At 38.0% G+C, this 19489-nt stretch overlaps 1 protein-coding gene across 3 annotated transcripts in view; it reads left to right on the top strand.

Annotated features, from left to right (window-relative positions):
- Positions 1-19489, top strand: part of MYO16 (myosin XVI) — a 403249-nt gene that overhangs the window by 78034 nt on the left and 305726 nt on the right. Inside the window, exon 1 of one of the 3 annotated variants that reach the window (XM_074859292.1) lies at positions 2280-2632. The exons of the other annotated variants lie outside the window; for them this stretch is intronic. Within the exon in view, the coding sequence (XP_074715393.1) occupies positions 2605-2632 (28 nt within the window). The 5' untranslated portion in view covers positions 2280-2604. Of the gene's footprint in view, positions 1-2279; positions 2633-19489 lie in introns of those variants that run through there. 3 annotated transcript variants of the gene reach the window in all.

Here is a 19489-nt window from a genome sequence, read left to right as displayed (position 1 = left end):
CACTCTGATAATTTTTGTGGCCCTCCTTTGGACTCACTCCAACAGGTTGATGTTCTTCTTATGTTGGGGGCCCCAGAGCTGGATGCAGTACTCCAGGTTGGGGTCTCACAAGAGTGGAGTAGAGCAGGAGAATCACCTCCCTTGGCCTGCTTGCCACACTTCTTTTGATGTAGCCCAGGATACTGTTGGCTTTTCTGGGCTTCGAACATACATTGTCGTCTCATGTCCAGCTTTTCTTCCACCAGTACCCCCAAGTCCTTCTCCTTAGGGCTGCTCTCAACACCTTCATCACCCAGCCTGTATTCATACTGGGTGTTGCCCCAACCCAGATACAGGAGCTGGCCTTGTTGAATTCTCTCTCATTCCTTGTGGGATGGAGTATGCAATCTAACCTGTCACATAAATGCTACCAAGTTCCACCATCCTAAAGTTTCACTATGGCAATTCAATAAACACATGTATTACAATGTGAAATGAGACAGATCCAAATATGTTTTCTCCACATATTGTTCAAGCCATATTCAGAAATACTTCCTTTTCCTTTTATTTCTGTCTTCAGAAAAGCATCCTTTGTCCATCGGTCCCATTCACCAGTGTTTACAGAAAATCTTGGTTTTAACCAGCGTGGGTTGGTGGAAATGTGATGTTATTAGACACGGCAGTACCACCAGAGATGAACCTGTCAGGAATGTCTCTGCCAAAAAGTATTGCTCAAAGGGCTTTTTGTCAGACTACTTGACACTTGCTCATGAACTATGACTAACATTACCTCTTAAAACACTCTGTATATTTTATAAGCCATATGGCCCAAACTGACCTAGTGTTGTATAGGTGTGAAAGAAAGTCTGGCTAGATTTAATTACTTTGGACTTCTGAGCTTTACAATAAAAAGTTTCCATGGTAATGTAATTACTGTATTGTGATTTATATAATTTATCCCTATTTCCCCTGGTTATTTCTAGATTTTTTTCTTTTTCTTTTGAAAAATGAGGTTTTCAGGAAAAAAAAAACCCACCTAAATAATTAGTTCTGTAAAACTATTGTGTGTATTATACCTAAAACCAGATTTGAAATATGTGGCCGTTAGGAGCTGAGAGATTTCACCTAAGGGTTTTGCTAATGGATCACTGGAAGCCTGTGAATATATATCTTTCTGCTCTTATGGGAACTTTGCAGCATAGTTAATAGAATTTGAATTAGTAATCCTCACTAATGAGTTAGACCCTTTTCTCTTTGTAGCCCCTTTAACACTTCGTAGCTGTTAAAAATGGTATGTATACAAAATAATATACATTTTGTATATATATAAAAATAGTATACATATAAATTTCAGAGAACTGAAAGATTTAAATATGGCTGGGCTATCAGTTTCCCTTTACAAGAGCTCTCACTCAGTGAAGTGATGACTGGTAAGCATGACACATGGTAAGCAAACATGAATCTTCTTTGAGCACAGTTTTCTTAAAATTTTTTTTTCCGCCGTAGGTTTCTTGAAGAAGTAGTAGTCAAATTCCTGGGCGTCTGTTCTTGGAAAAGTAATGCAGGAATTGTGCTCAGAGAATGATGCAGCCTGGGTGTTTAAAATACAATGCAGGTCTGCCTTTTGTGTGCCCTTAATCTGAAGCCGGGCAATGCGTCAGTATACATTGACTTGTTATTCCATGGCCTGATAAATAATTGTATGGACTTGTTCTTAGTGATGCATTTTCTTAGGCTTTTTGTCTTACAATCAGTGATTAAAATATCGTTAGATAGCATGCACATGATATAAAACATGCAGAGCTTGCAGTTTCTTTCTTCTGACGTAAATATTCCATCCGTGAAAAAGATGCAATGTAATACAAAGAAATGACAAAACAAGAACATACCAAGGAATGTACACACAAGCATGTTTCTTAGCTCAATTTAAATGAACCCATGCATAAACCAGGAGAGTCTGAAGATGGCTGTGAGCTCTATCCTGATTTTTACCTTATTATATACTGAAAAATGATCTGTGATGTTCAGGTGGTTATTTTTGGCAGCCTATATTCAATTTCCTATTCACACAGCAACTGGTGGCAACTAAAAATAATCCTGTTTTAGTACCAGCTAAGAATCTGGTCACATTTGGCACACGAACAACATGCACAAATAAAATTTAAGATCCCTTGTTCTGCTATTGCATTCGAGCCCACTCATCAAGCTTAGTTTGCTGCCATTTGAAAGCTATTGAAAAGCCATTAACTGGCAGGACTGTGAGAGCCGCAGTGCAGCAGCACACCTCAGTGCTGGAAGAATGTGGCTGCAAGTGCACACCAATTAAATCTTTCTTCTATTCCTGGGGATGTGGGATTAGGAGCGGTGTCAATCAATTGTGCTACAATAGCACGTGCAGTAGTCATGGTTCAAGACGCACAGAGGTTTATCGTAACTCCAGCAGTCGGGTGAGGATGACTTGGAAGCCTCTGCAAGATCCTGGAACAGAAACTACATTAAATAATGTATTCTGAGGTATACTGGATACCTGAGGAAGGGCTCTAAATAATGCATTTTCTGGGCATGACAGTTGTAGCAGAAGAGAATGCTGAAACCTGTAGCAAGACTACAGCCTGAGATGAGAGAATGTCTCATTACCATTTTATCAAATGCTGTAAGTAACAAAATGGTTATTTTGATTTTAAAACTGTCTTTTTTATTTTCTGAGGTGTGTCTTTTCAATGCATATGCAAAAAGTCAAAGGCAGATGCTGCATGATGTCAACGTGGTAGTCGGAAAGGGGAGTTGTTACTTTGCATGTGAATATGCAGGCAGAGCACAGTGTTTCTTTTTCTGTTCAGAGGCAACTTCATTGTGTGTGTGATAAAGCTCTCCTTCTGAAGTTCATACTGATCAGCTCTTAAAACTTTTGTTTCAATTAATCGCCAAAGAAAATAATATCCAAAAAGAAGAAACATGTCATTCATAGCGTTATGTTCAAAACGCCTATAAGGATAACCTCGGACATGGCTCTTACACTTTATGAGGGTAATACAAATGAGAATAGCTTCAGAATTATGAGCACATCTCGTCATCTATTGTAAATCAAACGCTTGTATCCCCTCCTTGTCAGAATATTTAGCTATTTGGCATGACAGACTTGAAAAATAATAATGAACTTTTAACCTTGAATCATGCAAGCTTCCTCCTTAAAGGCTGAAATTAGGATCTGTGCTAAATGTATTGAGTCAATGCAGTGCAAATTCCTAGCAGCATTTTTTTTGGTCTGCCTATCAAGGCTGCTTGTCTTCCTAGCTGCACATTTTTTGAGCTTTTTGGGTTTGCCTTTTCAAGCATTCAGGATCTGAGTGGAAATTGCTGGTTTTACATCCGATAAATGAATTCTTGTTTAGATACTTGTTTTGGACAGCCAGTAGTAGTTTTGTTAGCCATGTATATTTTTTACTGCAGTACTTGGAAAACTTCAGACTTCTAGTGATTATGTCACTGTTTTTACATGACAAATAGCAGATTGCTGTAAAAGGTTTTCTCTCCAGGTTGTGGTCTTTGAGGACTTTAAGTGTACCAAGGACATTTCTGAAACTGTTTTTAAAATACTGTGTTACAGTTACAAAATGAGTAATGTGGTTCGTTGATGTTTTAATATGAAATTAAGAAGCCCTGGAAGTATTTTAGCAATTCAAGGAAAAATTACTTATGAAGATTTCCTCTTGTCTGGTTTCAGTGGGACTTGTGTATGGAACTGCTTTTAATACTGGTGGGAGTTACAAGCCTAAATTCCCAGTTCATGCAGAGAAGCACAATTAGTTTTACTGCATAGTCTTAAAGGTGCATTTGCAGAATAAGTCTTTGAGCTTGTCATGAGAATTGATAAATGCAAATGAGGAATTTGTGGCATAATAACTATCTTGAAGATGTCAGAAAAGTATTGTTCAGTCTTTATTCACTTTGGGATGACTTTCTTAAAGTGAAACTGTAGTAAATGTATATGGGTATGTGTGTGTTCAATAGCATATTAAATATATAACTCTACAATGAAACTATAGGTTCCTTAATTGGAAAGAGATGAGGATGACCATGAGGTTCTCTCATTAAAAGGAAGTGAATGATGACTGCTTGGGATGTTCACTGCATTGGTTAGAGGTCAGGGATGAAGGACTAAAGCACAGCAGAGGGAAAGGTGATCTACAGCATCAGTTTTGGCATATTGTTTGTTTCCTCTTTTCTAAATTTGGAATTTTGTAATTAGTGATTTCTCACTAAATCAGGGTATTTTATCACAGAGCAATTTTCCTTCCAAACAGTATGCTTTAGAAGACAATGGCTGCTGGCTGGAGCCTGCCAGAAGGGCTTTTTACTGCCTGTGCTTCTCCATACAGAATTGGCAAAAGTGCTTCCATCTCCACCTGTGAAGGAGAAGCACTTCCTCTGGGATCCTCCCCTGAGCCTTACTATTTGACTTAACATGCCAATAGTGTTGCTGATGTTTGTGTTTGGCAGACAGCTGGGATCAAATATGGGCCAGGGCTGCCTGCGGAGTGGCAGCACCAGCGGTGGTCTGAGATCTGCTGAGAGCAGCTGAACCTCACAGGGGTTGGGATGTGATTCTTCACACCCCACTTTTTGTTTTTAATCCACTTCACCAATGATTTCTGTATCAGAAGGAAAAGACATTGAACCAGAGAAAGTGTGTTTGCAGAGCAGTGTCTCTTGGTCTACTGTGAGGAAAGGGGAAGTATCTAAAAGATATAAATTAATGGCACTTTAAAGGCAATATTTTATGAACTGTAGTGCTATGTGCCTGGCTTTTGCAAGTGTTTGCACTGTGTTTTTTTAATCTCTGCAGAGATTAAGTGTGGAGATCTGAGTAGAAAAGGGCTATTGCTATTGTCCTACAGCATTAGTACAATTTTAGTAATATTCTTTTGTTTTTTTCAGTGCATTTCTCCCACTAGAAGACTGTGAAAATGAGATACACTGTCACCATCTTGTCATAGGATCTTTCATGTTGTCTTCAGCTGGCACCTGCAGCATTTAAAACACAAGTTGTATATGTGTCTGCCTGTTTGAGGAGCTCATGTTGTCACTACTAGTGCCTATCTCCTTTTTGCAGCCAAGTATTGCTGCTGCTGAGAGCTGTCCCTGTCTGTGCTAGTAGCTTCTCCTTGGCAATCAGCTAGCGTAAGCTATTTAGAAGAGAGAACAGTAGTTCATAGGAGAGTACCACATGTTATCTGCCAGCTGCTGGGTACCATTTTATCTCAATGATTTGTGTGACAGACTGTACAAATGAATGTAATTTTGCAGATTAGGCAGCACCTTACTGCTATCTTCTCTCCCTTGTATATCTAGTTATGACATAAATATCATCATTTACATGTTATGGCTGTGGTTTTCCACCCGTGCTCTGGACTTCCTCTGAGGGATCTGCAAAGGTAACTAAGAAAAACAGTACTTCAGTCAGGAGGCTTAAATTCATTACTTGAGAGTCTAATTTCTGCTGCAAATGCTGTAGAGGTGCATAAATGCAAACAGAATTAAAACCTTTCTAAGGAGTTTTAATCACGCCAGCTGAAAGTCTGAGCCAAGTGAATTTATCCAAATATTAGGATCATCATATCGGAACATCAGAGTCTACTTCCATTCTTTCTGGATTATCTCTGTTTCCGATTCCTTTATCTCCTTTGTATAAATTATGAAACACTGAATTGTGCTTTGTTACAGACCAATGCTTACAGAAATCCGGGATGGAAATACTAATTAGATGTTTATTGGTGAATTTAATTCAGAATTTGAAGCAAGGTATAAAAAAGATATAGTAATTCTCTCCAACATCTAGCCCTTATAACCTTCAGCATCTGAATACATGGCAAGGATTGTCCATGAAGAAAATTAATTAGTGTAGAAGATGCACTGAAAGATTTGGCTTTTAAATTTTGCTATATCCTCTTTAGGTATCTTGTAGTCTGTACTGATTTATTCCTTCTTTTTGCTTCCTTCCAATCATAGTATTTAAAAAATCTATGTACTACAGAGGTCTTTCCTTACATTAGAGAAAATTTGGTCTTGACTTTAGTCTGCAGTGCCAGAGACCCTAATCATATAAACTTTGTCTTGAAAGGCAGAAGCCAGCAGTAATGTATTTACAGATGTCATCTTGAGTATTTTTCACACTAATTCACAGAGTATTTGATAACAAAATTACCGTCATATTTATGAATGAAAGAAAATAAATTATGTGGGTTATGGTTATGATTTCCATTTTATTTAATTTTACCCCACTTTTCCATAGCTTGCCATTTCAATGCATTTTCTGTTTCAATGAAATTATTAACTACTAGAACTCTCCACATAATTCGGTGAATGTTTCACCCATGGTGGTGTCTGTCCCTTTTCGCCGGGGTTATGGGACAGACTGCATTAACATTTTCCAGGATACTTTGGAGGACAGAGGCATATCATCCCAAACTCTCATTTAGCACTTTAAATTCTGTCTGTGTGCTTTTCCCAAGGGATTCAACCATTCTCACATCACCCAGAGACTTCTGAGGCTCCAGACATGTGCCACAGCAATAGGTCTACCTGAACCTTATGCAGCTTGGAAAGGGGTGGGGAAAGATGTGGTATGATACATTAGTTTTAGTTTACAGAGGATGGGGACTCGAACTTGATTCTCCCATGGATGAAGAGGCAATACTGTGGGTGAAACACGTGATACCTTTGTGTCAGTTTTCTTACTGTGAGACAGCCTGTGAAAATTTCATCTGTGTTTCAATAGAGTGAGATTCTGCAGCTTAGACTAAATAAGAAGAAGAGAGGAGCCTGAAAAGAAAAATTGGAGATCCCTAGTTGGTCTGCAATATAGGAACCCTTTTCCTCTATGGTGGCACGTGGAGGATGTGTGATGACCCCAGTAACAGCGACACATAAGTGCTCTGTCACACTGGATGGTTAGTGACATGAGAGAACTAGCAGAGTCTTCAGAGTGTTTTCTTCCTTCCATGAACAGGATTTCATCTCTTCCAGTGTTGGGTGGGAGGTGGTACTCATTTATTTAGTCTATTTTATGGTGTCCCAGAGAATTTTCATGTCCTCTTAGACATGTCCTCTGCTACCAATGAGGAGCTCAACACACAAAAGAGTAAAAATTATGTGGGTGGTAGGAAGAGGAGCTGTAAATAAAAGCAGGATGTTTGTACCAGACCTTATTCAACAGCCACCCCTTTAGGTTGGTATTTCATGATGGTGTCAGCTAACACTGGTTTATTGTTTATTTTTGCAGTAAGAGAGCTAAGTACAACATGGCTGCAAGGAAAACTTCCTTTTGCTTGTACACACTTATGACACTGACCTATGAGATAAGGTTAAGATTATTACTGAAATGTGATGCCTAGCATGACTGGGAGGTCCTGCCTTCTGAAAATAAGACTGGGAGGAGGAGGCAGGAGTCATCTTCCCTGGGAGTCCAGAAAGAGTGAGAGGAGCAGCTATGTGTGACAACCCACTGCTTGGGAGTTTTTAGATCCTGTGAAGATGCATAAAACAATTCTGGGGGAATAAAGGGATTTTGATGAAAGGAATGCTAATACAGTACACAGTATTTCATCTTCCATTTTGACAGACTGAATCTGAGTCTGATGTATCAGTGATATACAATGCAGGTTTTTTTAAAAAAAGTTTAGTCAGTATGATAATTGGTCACAATTGCTGGATGGTCACACTCAAAGAGTTGCGGTCAACAGTTCAGTGTCCAAGTGGAGTTGAAATTGGTGTTCTGCAGGGGTCGATATTGGGACCAGTGCTTTTTAACATCTTTGTCGGCAACATGGACAGTGGGATTGAGTGTACCTGCAGCAAGTTTGCTGATTACACCAAGCTGTGTGGTGCGGTCAACACGCTGGAGGGACGGGATGCCATCCAGAGGGACCTGGACAGGCTGGAGAGGTGGCCTCATGCAAAGCTCATGAAGTTCAACAAGGCCAAGTGCAAGGTCCTGCATATTGGTTGAGGCAATCCCAAGGACAAATACAGGCTGGGCGATGAGTGGATTAAGAGCAGCTCTGCAGAGAAGGACTTGGGGGTATTAGTGGATGGAAAACTGAATATGAGCCAGCAATGTGTGCTTGCAGCCCAGAAAGCCAACCATATCCTGGGCTGCATCAAGAGAAGTGTGGCCAGCAGGTTGAGGGAGGGGATTCTCCCCCTCTACTCCACTCTTATGAGACCCCACCTGTAGTACTGTGTCCAGCTCTGGGGCCTGCAACATAAGAAGAACTTGGACCTGTTGGAGTGAGTCCAGAGGAGGGCCACAAAGATGATCAGGGGGATGGAGCACCTCCCTTATGAGGACAGGCTGAGAGAGTTGGGGTTGTTCAGCCTGGAGAAGAGAAGACTCCAGGGAGACCTTATAGTGGCCTTCCAGTACTTAAAGGGGGCCTACAGGAAAGATGGGGAGGGACTTTTTATCTGGGAGTATAGTGATAGGATGAGGGGTAATGGTTTTAAACTGAAAGAGGGTAGATTTAGATTAGATATAAGTAAGAAATTCTTCACTGTGAGGGTCGTGAGACACTGGAACAGGTTTCCCAGAGAAGCTGTGGCTGCCCCCTCCCTGGCAGTGTTCAAGGCCAGGTTGGACGGGGCTTTGAGCAACCTGGTCTAGTGGAAGGTGTCCCTGCCCATGGCAGGGGGGTTGGAACTAGATGGTCTTTAAGGTCTCTTCCAACCCAAATTGTTCTATGATTCTATGATAATTCAGATGTGGTGAAGGATATCTGAAAAGTTAGGTAAAATTGCTTTTTAATTCTGCAGTCAAGAACAAATGGTTTTAATCTTGCAAACCTCAGTACAAAGAAAGCCACAGCAAGAACATTTTTACTTCTGTTAAACTCTGTTTTTCTGTCTCTTGCACTGTAATCACAGGATAGGTGCAGGCCAACAGGAAAAAAAGGAAATTGTTTACAATCTATGAATGCTAATACTTCTGTGCCAGCTTATAATACTTATAATACTAGACTTATTTACTTATTTTTATTCTCCAGTTCCTGGGTTCATGTGACAATGACAGAAACTCAGTGTTATTTTTTAATTTGAACTAATTTTCTACCTTGACTAAATATCAAAAAGTTAGAAATCATGACACTGGGTGCTAGGAAAGAGGTAAAAAGAACCTTTAATTCAATATTTGTATTTAGACATAGGACATGATATTTAGAAAAATATATGTTGAGCTGGCAGTAGCCCAGTTATCGTTGCACTTTTGTAATACTGGTCATCCAATAATTTGTCGAGTGTGCCTCCAAGTAAATAAAACTTTCCTAACAGTAACAACTGACAACAACTTTCCTAACAATAACAACTGCTTAGAATAGCGTTTGGAAATTATGTTAAGATGAAGATATATATTAAGTTGATATTTGGAAAAATACATTTTGAAATAACAGCAAGAGGAGCAATATTAACTTGGACAATTGAAGGCTACAAGTTTTCCAACTTTGTATTCAACTAAAAATAGGTTCTATTTATAATATTTTTGATGGAAATTACAGTCATCCCCAAAATAATTTTTATGTCATCATTTTGTTTCCCACTGTAAAAAATCTGTCATGGGAGAGAAGCATCAGCATTTTATGTGGAAAACTTTATTGTGAACTTGTAAGGAAATTATAAAGAAATCTCATATTTTTGGTATTTGGAGTGCTTTTTTCTTCTAATACAGTGATTCTGCTGATAGCAAAGAAATCTAGCCACCCTGAAAAGAAGATGAAAGAAGATTATAAAGGTCAAACTATCATATTTTCTCACCATATTGCATGTGTGAAGCTTCAGAATTCTGATATTACATTCTTGAGAAGACTGCTGCAAGAACAGAGAATAGCAAAAAACCTTCAAACCTCTCTATTTCCACATGTGAAATTGTAGTGATATAGCCACTTTTTCTCACAAAGTTTGTGAAAATTTTGAGTCTAAGGAACATATTTTCACTCCTGAAGTATCTTCTTGCTCCAAATAATCACAATTCCTTTTCTTTCTCATTTCAGACAAATTACTATACTGCATCATGGTAAATTTTGCATAGTTGGTAAATTTTAAAACCAAAGAAAAAATATTTGTTGATAATTAAATTAACACCTGTGTCAAAATTGCCAAAGTATAAATATGGTTATTTTGAAGCAAGTAAAATATTAAGTTGAAGTAGTTCTAATTTGTTCCTAAGCAAATGGAAATCAATTAAGTCAACAGATGTTATTTTGAGTGGGAACAAATAAAGAGTTGTCCTAATGCAATTTTTTTAATATATCATAAAGGAGCACCACCAATTTTAAAATAATAATGTTTGATTGTTTATTAAAAGGTGTGTTTTCCATTTGTTTGCTTTCAAGCAACTGCTTTCAGTGCAAACAACAGCAAAATAAAACTTGCTAAAAGAAATCTTCAAGTTCTGGTATTTTGACTACTGGACATACCCTCAGATAACAGATGACATGGATCAATCTGTTGTAACTTGCAGAAACACAAATGCAAGTAGTATCGCCAAATCTGTTTTCCTTGCCAGTGCCATTCTGGTACACGCAAAGACAACTGTCCCTGGCAAGTTTCCCCCATCTGTAAGGTGATTCTGAATGCTGGGATGTAGTCCATTTTAATCTCTTTTGGCCAGTAAAAGTGGGAAGTGGCAAGGAGTGTGGACAGGACAGCACAGCACAGAAGTGGAAAAACATTTAGTCGTCTATTACTAGGTTTTTACCGAGCTAGAATACAGACTTGGAAGTGTGCTTTACTCTCTTTTACTTCATAGTTAATTCTAAAACAGAAAATATTATTCTTGGGAAGAAGGAAAATGTGGCATCTGACATCTATGGCTGTAAATCCTGTTATGAATGTCTCTCTATGCAGTATGACTTTTCGGAAGAGATCGAAATTATATTCAGAGCATGTAGACAGGCAACAGATCTGGGCCATACCACCTCAGGCTGGTGGAGTCTTGCTGTGGTCCCATTTGGTGCAAATCCTGTTACGAAGTATGACATATTAAATATATATGGGACCTTGTAAAGACATCTACAGAAAATGGAGAAATTTATTAAGGTCATATTTTGAAAGCTTTCAAATGTGATCCTTTTACTATATAAGGAATCAAAGCTTTCTCATGTAAAAGGTTTGTAAATGTTGACATCTAAGCTGAGGTAAAGGGAGGAGGGAAGCAGGCATATAGAAATTTCCCCTTTTTGTCAGTCTTCGTGGAAAGAGCAGTATTGTCTTTAGGTAGCTTATTGCAGGAGGCTCTAAGAAAATATGTGAAAACAATGTATCCCTTAGCACTCAGTTTATGTGAAACGGGAGAAATTTTATATTCAGATTACAGATGAAATGAACACCTTTTCAGGTGCTTTGCTTTGGACACAGTTATTTGATTTTGTTAGATGCAGTTCTAATAATGTTAGTTACAGAAGTGATATGTATAAATCTTATAGACAGTTGTGAAAAGTAAAGTTCTTAAGGCAATCTAAATTACATACTTAAGTCCTCCTAATCATCAATGAATATATAGATTTATTGTGTCTTTAAAAGACACTTTTTCTGTCTTGTGAGCAGTAATGTTGGAGCTGCAATAACAGTTTCTGTTTGATTTCACCTTCAGTTTCTTTAATAGCTTTTTATCTTGTTATTTCCTCCATGAAGGAACTTGGAAGTTTCCCGTAGACTAGGAGTCCATCCACTGACACTATGCTTATTTTCAGTTTGTCAGATGAGATGAAGCTGTTCAGTTTGTTCTTCTTCTTCCTCTTCTTCTTCCTCTTCTTCTTATTCTTCCTCTTCTTCAGACAAATGATCAATCAGATTTCCCCCTTTTAACTTAACCCAGGAATAATATTGCTATGCATGTTTACAAGCAAGTGTGATAGTGATTCTCTGCACTTCTTATATGTGCCCATACAGCTGTGATATAGTATTATATGACCACAAGTATAATGCTAGATGGTAGACGTGGAAGGTGACCTTAACAGCTTATTGTAAACTCTGTTGTTAGGACAGCTGCTCAGCCTACTTTCATTTTCACATATCCATGATGATCCAGCTCAGACTAGTAACTGTCCTTGCTATTGTAACCATAGTACAGGCTTACCTAGGACATACTCATTAACTATACCCCCAGCACAAGGGAGAGAAGTCTTTCAGATGCCAATGGTGTAGCTCTACATACCAGAAATTCTCCGAGGTTGCTTCTCCACTTTACTGGAGGGTTGTCTTTACAGAACTTTGCAGGGCCATCCAGAGGTGCCAGAGCTGAGCGAGTGAGCTGCCCTGAGTGCCAGAAACATTGGACTGCTGTGCCTGTGTTGGTGCTTTTCTGTGGCTATCCACCCACTATACCAAACAAGGAATCTTGCAGTGTTACCTGTTAATCTCATCCATATGTGTTATTTTTTTGTTGGTACTCTGCCTAAATTTACACTATATTAAATTCATTTTATTGTTCCAAATTCCCTTCCTTTTTATACTATATAACCTTTATTTTTCCCTTTCACCCTTCAAATTTCTGTTAACTTGTCTCTTCTTAGTCACTGCTTAGCTAAGCTATGCATATTTGATTCTTTTCATCTTTCCTCATAAATCAGTCCCTCAGGCCCCAGAACCATTTGTGGTAGTTTCTTTTGAACTGCTCCAATTTGACTGTCTAGAATTGAATGCAATATTCCAGATAAGTTGCCTTTCTGCAGAAAGGAGGAGGGCCTGCTTCCAATCCTTTTGCTATTTGAAAACTGAGATGGCAGTCCCTTGATGTACACTGAACAGTGACCAAAGGCCTGTATATTAGTTCTGCTACAGAATTTTTTTTAGCTCCACAGTATGGTAAACTAGTTTTCCATATGCTTTTACTTTACAGTAATCTCTGTAAATGATTAGATTGCATGTAGAACCACAGTCCACTTGGCACAGGATTTTCTTTCCTGTGTGCTTGCCAGTCCTTATGGTTAGGTCTATGAACCACTGTTTCCCTTTTGGCTTTTGACTATCTGTGATGCTTGATTCTGAATATCCTCTTTGTCTTGATCCACATATACTTTTTTTTTTTTTTTTAAATTTTTTACTAAAATTGCTGCATGAAGGCTTTCACAAATTTTGATTTACATGTTTTTCTCCTGTGTTTTCTGTAATTCTCAGATGCTGTATGCCTCTTGATTCCTGACATATTTGTAGCCTGAATAGTGATATCTGAGAATGTCTGTGATGAAAGAAATACCCCAGGTTTTGAAACAATCTGATTTCTTTGTTCAGACATTAATTTATAGTAAAATTTGTTTCTGCTGCTGTTTAGCTTTCTCAGTACCTTTGAGGCTTAGCAGCTATGATTTTTGGCTTCCTCTCACTGAGCACCTATGTGTGAATTCACCCTTCAACGTTGCAGATTTAGAAGTATCAGCAACAGTCTTAGTGTTTTTCATTGCTTATTGTGATCTGAGTGTCCTTGGTCTGAGTAACAAGCCCTTTATATTATACTGTGATGGCAGGAAGAATTTTCCACTACATCTGTTCCCAGATACAAGTCCCCACCTCCTTTCTGTCCTATATCTGAAAGTGTGGACTAGAGATTAATGTATTATTACATCTCCATTTACTGCACTGTAAGGAAATAACTTATTTTCACAGCTTAGTTGCAACTTCATAAGTTTTGCATTGCAACCAAATTAAGACAACCGCGTCTGTGCAAGGACTAAAAGGAGGTGGATTTTTTTTGAGAACTTCTCATCTCTTGCTTCTTATCTTTTTTATTGTCATTTGACAAGACCTTGCTCTCATTGTGCCTTCTGATTTGGAACTTCTTGAATTTTACTGGCTGTTGGTGTGATTTATAGCAATTTAGATTACTAAAATATGACCAAATATGCTGATGTTATTTTCTCAAAGCCTTTCTGAGTGACAAGACTTATTAAGTGCTTTATATTAATCTATCAAATATACATTGGAACATACTTCTGGAAATCCCAAATAATGGGTGACATAAATTCACAGATCCAAAAGTGAACAAAAGATTATAAGGGTTAGCTCAAAAAGCCAGTTTAATTTTTCTTCTAACTTGTCTATATATAGATATATCTTAAAAAAAATGTGTTAGTGCAGTCAGTTTGAATCAGATGACTGTTGCTTTCTGATTACTTTAAACTCTCTGTTCAGATCTGTGGTGGTTTAGCCCCTGCTGGGGTCTGAGACCACGCGGCCGCTGCCCCTCCCCCACAAAGGGAGTGAAATACAAAGCCCCAAGACTGAAATAAGGAAAAGTTTAATACAACAATGCAATAGCAACACAACAAACAACAACAATAACAATAACAATAATAGTGATAGCAATGAACAGAGCAAAATAGCTACCAAATACAGCAGTGAGAAGCACGATGTACAAAACCACGAGTGCACCGCGCTCCCGCGACAGGAAAATGTGACCTGCCAGGATGTGACGTCTGTCTGCATGGTATCTGAATAACCTGGCTAGAGCTCCCCCCCACTGCTGGGGAAACTTAACCCTGTCCTGGTTAAACCAGGACAAGATCCTGCCATGAGGACTTAACAATATTTCTTTAAAAAAACTTAAAATTAGCTGCTTTAGGAATAATATTGTTAATCTTTGGGAAACATATAAGAATATTTTGCTTTGATTTTCCTAAGGAAACAAAGTCTGTGTGATTATGTTACTTGTGTGTGTGTGTGTGTGAATCTTCTATTTTTTCTTCCCATCATAATTTCCAAACCTGTTACTCAGTTTCCAGAAAATGTTTCAAAAACAGGTTAGTCATGACACAATTTATTCAAACATGTAAGCAGTGTTTGGTACTACATTGTCTAGGAACGTTGTACAACTATTTCATTATGGTTAGAAATGATAATGTTGCTTTTCTACTACATGGATATAAGGGCTAGCCTAACAACCATTGAATCTCTTGTCACAGAAGATACCAAGTAATCTCAGTTATGTTGCAATGAAATTTAAGCTTACTGCAAGTAAGTTCCTTCTTCCTTGGGTGAAATACATTGCCCTGCAGAATTGCCCTTCGCACCACTTCCGTTGCTGCAAGCAAAAGGAAAGATAAGGTCGCTAGACAGCATTTGTAGGAAGACCTTCAAAGGGTCTGTCTACACTTCATAAAAAAGAAGGAAAGGCATTGAACCTCCGATAGTTTACAGAATTGTTATTTAGCTCGCCGGCTGTTTTGAACAGTTCCAGCTAGCCCTCTCTATGTCAAAGGCTATGGACAGTATCTAGAGACCTCTTCCAATAGACAGGGTGGATGAAACTCCCTCAGATTATCTGCTCCATGCCCTGTCCAATCTTCCATCTATTTCAAAAGGCTTTGTAGCCTCAAGTACTGTTCCCTGCCTCCACATACTCTCCTACTACTTACTAGAACATATACAAGCACCTTTGGTTTTATGTTGTAAAATTCTTTTCTGCTATGTTGCAGTGCATCCTCCACTTTAGACATTGTGAAATTTAGAAGCCACAAAAAAAGATAATTATGTCTTAGAGCACAACAGCATAGTGTGATAATCACAGGAGAATCAGGACCATGTGCTATGCAATCTAGATATTTCATTTGTTCTGCATGAACCTTCACCATGTGAACATGAGCCAGTACATAATAATTAACTGGCAAGCCAGAGATTACTTCCTGCCCCTTTTTTGTGTACTAAAATAGAGGTATCCAATATAATTTTTCTTTTTCTTTTTAGTAAGGGGAGACTGGATCCCAAGTTTCATGAACTAATTTCTCAAAAGCCTATCTTAAAGTCCAGAAGAGCAGTAGGTAGTGTTTCAGCCTATTGTCTGGACAGTCATTATTTGGAGATACTACAATACAGCCCTGAATCCAGCTTGAGGACAGACTTTCATGTCCTAAAAACTCAATTATCTGGAATATTATATGAGAAAAGATGAATGGGTTAATGTGTTTTACTCATCTCTGAGAGTATGCAGTCTTTTCAGTTGGAAACTCCAGTGCTCCAGAGCAGACAGTGGTGTTTTAGTTTGTTTTACAAAAGGTTTTGATGGCTGCAGAAGGTGCTCGAGGTATGCTGTGGTTTGTGGGAATCCAGACCTTTGTCTCATCCTCCAAGGGAGTATAGAAGCATGACAGCAGTAGAGAGGTTATGGAGACAGCAGCTTTACCAAAAGAAATAGTATGAGCTCGAGCAGATTGTGTCTGTTCATTTTGCTTGCATTCATGTAGTTTCTGGATGTGATCCACAGATGAGGAGTACTGCTCTATGTATACACAGTTTCTGTCAGACCATTCAGACCTGTGAGTTCCCTGTGCTTCAAGACAGACAAAAGAAAATAATAATAATATTTTTTCTAAAAAAATGGGAAGAACTTCTTATATATGTATTTGAAACCTGTGTTTTATTACACTAAAGGCCAGTTCATGGGCAGGCAGTTTGGATGCATTTATTGAATAGGCTGGCACACATCTAATGACTTTTACCTAGAACATAAAATATCCATATGTTACAGACTGCTACATGACATAAATCACAAATGACAATGCAGAGCCCTCTGTTATATTTGATTCATTATTATTCAGGCTCTCTTTTATCACTACAAAGGCAAGATCCCAAATTGGTTGATTCTTTGATTTAAATATAATAACTTTTTAGAGAATGCTGCTGTAACCTCACTGAATTGCTGATAGATAGATAATAGACTCTATTAGAAAGCCTGTAGAGTTGATTAATAGTGTCTGATAAGTAACTTTTCCTTGGTATCAAGCTGAAAATTGATTGCAGTTCCTGCTTACCAGTCTAGTCACATCGAAAGACTCTTGAAGAGCAGCACTCAAGAGTAGGGTTTTATAAGAGGATGGTTGCTTGAATGTGCTCAGGATTGCTCTTCAGCAAAGCCAGGGCTGGCTGTCAAGCAGAAAATGAGAAAGCTTTGTATATTATATGTCATTTAAGAGCCCTAACTTTGTAATTACACCCAAAAGAAGCTATGTGGAAGCCAAGAACAGGAGAAGCACATCACCTCCTTTACGGCAATGTAATTTATTCTCAGAAGACTTGGCATTAATTGAATTCTTTACGTTCTTTATAAGGTAAATAGTTTACATTTATACTACTCCCTCATGATTATCTGCTTATGGGGTGGGGAGGGGAACCAAAAAAAAGAAAAAGAATAAGCCCATCACTACAGTGAGCAGAGCACTGCTGACCTCATGAAAACGCTTTAGCTGTTAGAATCAGGCTGAGTGGTTACGAGCACCACGCTTCAGTTACAGCTTAATAAACATAATGGAGAGGCTGTTCAAATGGTAAGTTTCCCTGTGCCGAACAAAGGATTTTCAAATCCAAGTATTTTGATACTGACCTTAACAGCACAATTGGAGACAGATTTCAACTAATCCAGCCCCTTCTGTGTGTAAGAAGTATTTATTTTTGAAACTGAAAGATCAGTATAGACAATATATAATAATTTTTGATTTCTGAAGAGAACACCTCTAAAAAGTGCATTGATCTGTGGTCCAGACACCATAACTTCAGTTAGGCTGTTGTATCACTGATTTCATGCAGAATTCAGTTTAGCTGCATAAATGCTAATAAATTATTATTTCTAATTTAATATAATAAATTTAAATAATATGCATTTTTGGTAGCAGAAAATCATCATGTATAGTAAAGTCATTATTTATAACAGCAAAGTGCATTACTGAAAGGGTCAGTGCTCTAGTTTCTGGTCTGATTTCTGTTATCAAACATGAGGTGTAAATTAATGCAGCTTTTTGAACTGGATGAATTTACACAATCCATGTATCAGAGTCTGAATGTGCCAAAGCACTTGCTGCTTACTGCATACTTTTCTCACATATCTTTGTTAGTACTGTGAATATGTTTAGCTAACTAGCTTTAAGTGTTCTGTACTAGTACGTTATTTATGAAAAATTGACTTTTTTTTTGTTATTTCAGAAATGTTAATCTATTTAACAGTTCAGTGAAGTTGTTGGAATTTTCAAATATTTTATCTTTCTGAAATTCAGGACAATTTCAGGTATCTAAATTAGAATATAGGTGTTTAATTGTAGTTATGAAGAGGGGCTGATATCATATCTTTAGCAAGAACAGATTGAGATTGTAGCTGAAGTGTCAGAGGACCCAAGATAAGCACAGTGTATGTTTCAGGGAGTTTTTTTCCTTTTTTCCCCTTAATGAGTTCAAGATGCTTAAAGAATATTGGTTAGGTAACAGTCTCAAGTAGATACACTCTCAGAATATGAGATTGCCATTTTTCCAGGTAATTTAAGCCTTCTACATTTTGGTTTTATGCTGTAAAGACCATAGTCCTTCAAATACCCAGAAGCTTAATCATTCATTGTTTAAAATGTCATCAAAATCAACATGACTGTTTACATAAATAGAGGTAAGCATGTATCTCAGTATTTACAAATTTGTAGCTTTAAGCATTATGCACTGTAATTCTGTGTCACCTTATTTGAGATGCTTGCTGCATTTAAGCAATGTCAGCGGTTTGGTTGTGTGCGTGCCTTTAGTGAAAAGACAAGTGGTTTAACTTGCCATACTTTGCAAAATACACTATTCCCAGGATCCAGGATTACTTACTTCTCAACAGCAAATATTTGTATCACATGAAAAGTCAAAATACAATACATATGAGCACAGTGGCAAACTTTCTTGTAGTGCCTGTGTGAACATGTATATAGTCATTCAGCTTCACATTCTGGAAATGCCTTCTGACATGTGATCCAGATTAGAAAGGAATGTAATCACCCCCAGGCAATGTGAATTACCATCTGAGGTGCATTTTTTAGGATGACTAGACTCTCAATTTAAATGCCAAAGTGACTGAAGTTAAGTGACATAAAGCAATAAGAAATGGAAATATAAAGGAAAGCTGTATTGATATGTTTTCTCAAAAGGTATGACAAAAATATTCCTACATACCGTAAATTTACTTGGGTTCAAATCACCTGCAGGACATAGAAGAAAAAGCCTGTAGCAATCACATTCTTCCTCTCTGATTATGTCCCATCACCCTTCCCAAGCTCTTCATGTTCTTCAGGAGGTGATGCTTGTAGTGCCACAAAATAATCCTTCTCTCACCTTCACAGTGAGAACTGGTGACAATCCAAAGCAAGTTCCTCTTTACTTAGAAATCTTTTGTTCCTACAGGCAGGATCAAGCTTGTAATTTGCGCTGTAATACAATTGGCACTCTGTCCAATTGTGAGTAAACTACTACATTTTTTTGAACAGGTTGCTTTGTAGCAATGATTCTTCTCTTTATAGTGGTGCAGGGTGGACCCAGTCAGTGAAGCAGCTCTACACTAGCAAACATCCTTGAAACATTTTTTTTCCTGCTTGTTACAGTGGCAGTGACTTCCTTTGTCCTGTGCTATTTAATAACCAATGTGATATAATAAAAGTATCTCTGGTTTTGATATTTTACTGTTTCATAAAGGCTTTTATATTGTGTGCTTATACAGAAGATACAGACCTTAAAA

This window comes from Strix uralensis, chromosome 2 (genome assembly GCF_047716275.1).
Source record: "Strix uralensis isolate ZFMK-TIS-50842 chromosome 2, bStrUra1, whole genome shotgun sequence".
Lineage (NCBI taxonomy): Eukaryota > Metazoa > Chordata > Aves > Strigiformes > Strigidae > Strix > Strix uralensis.
This window is presented reverse-complemented; position numbering and strand designations above follow the sequence as displayed.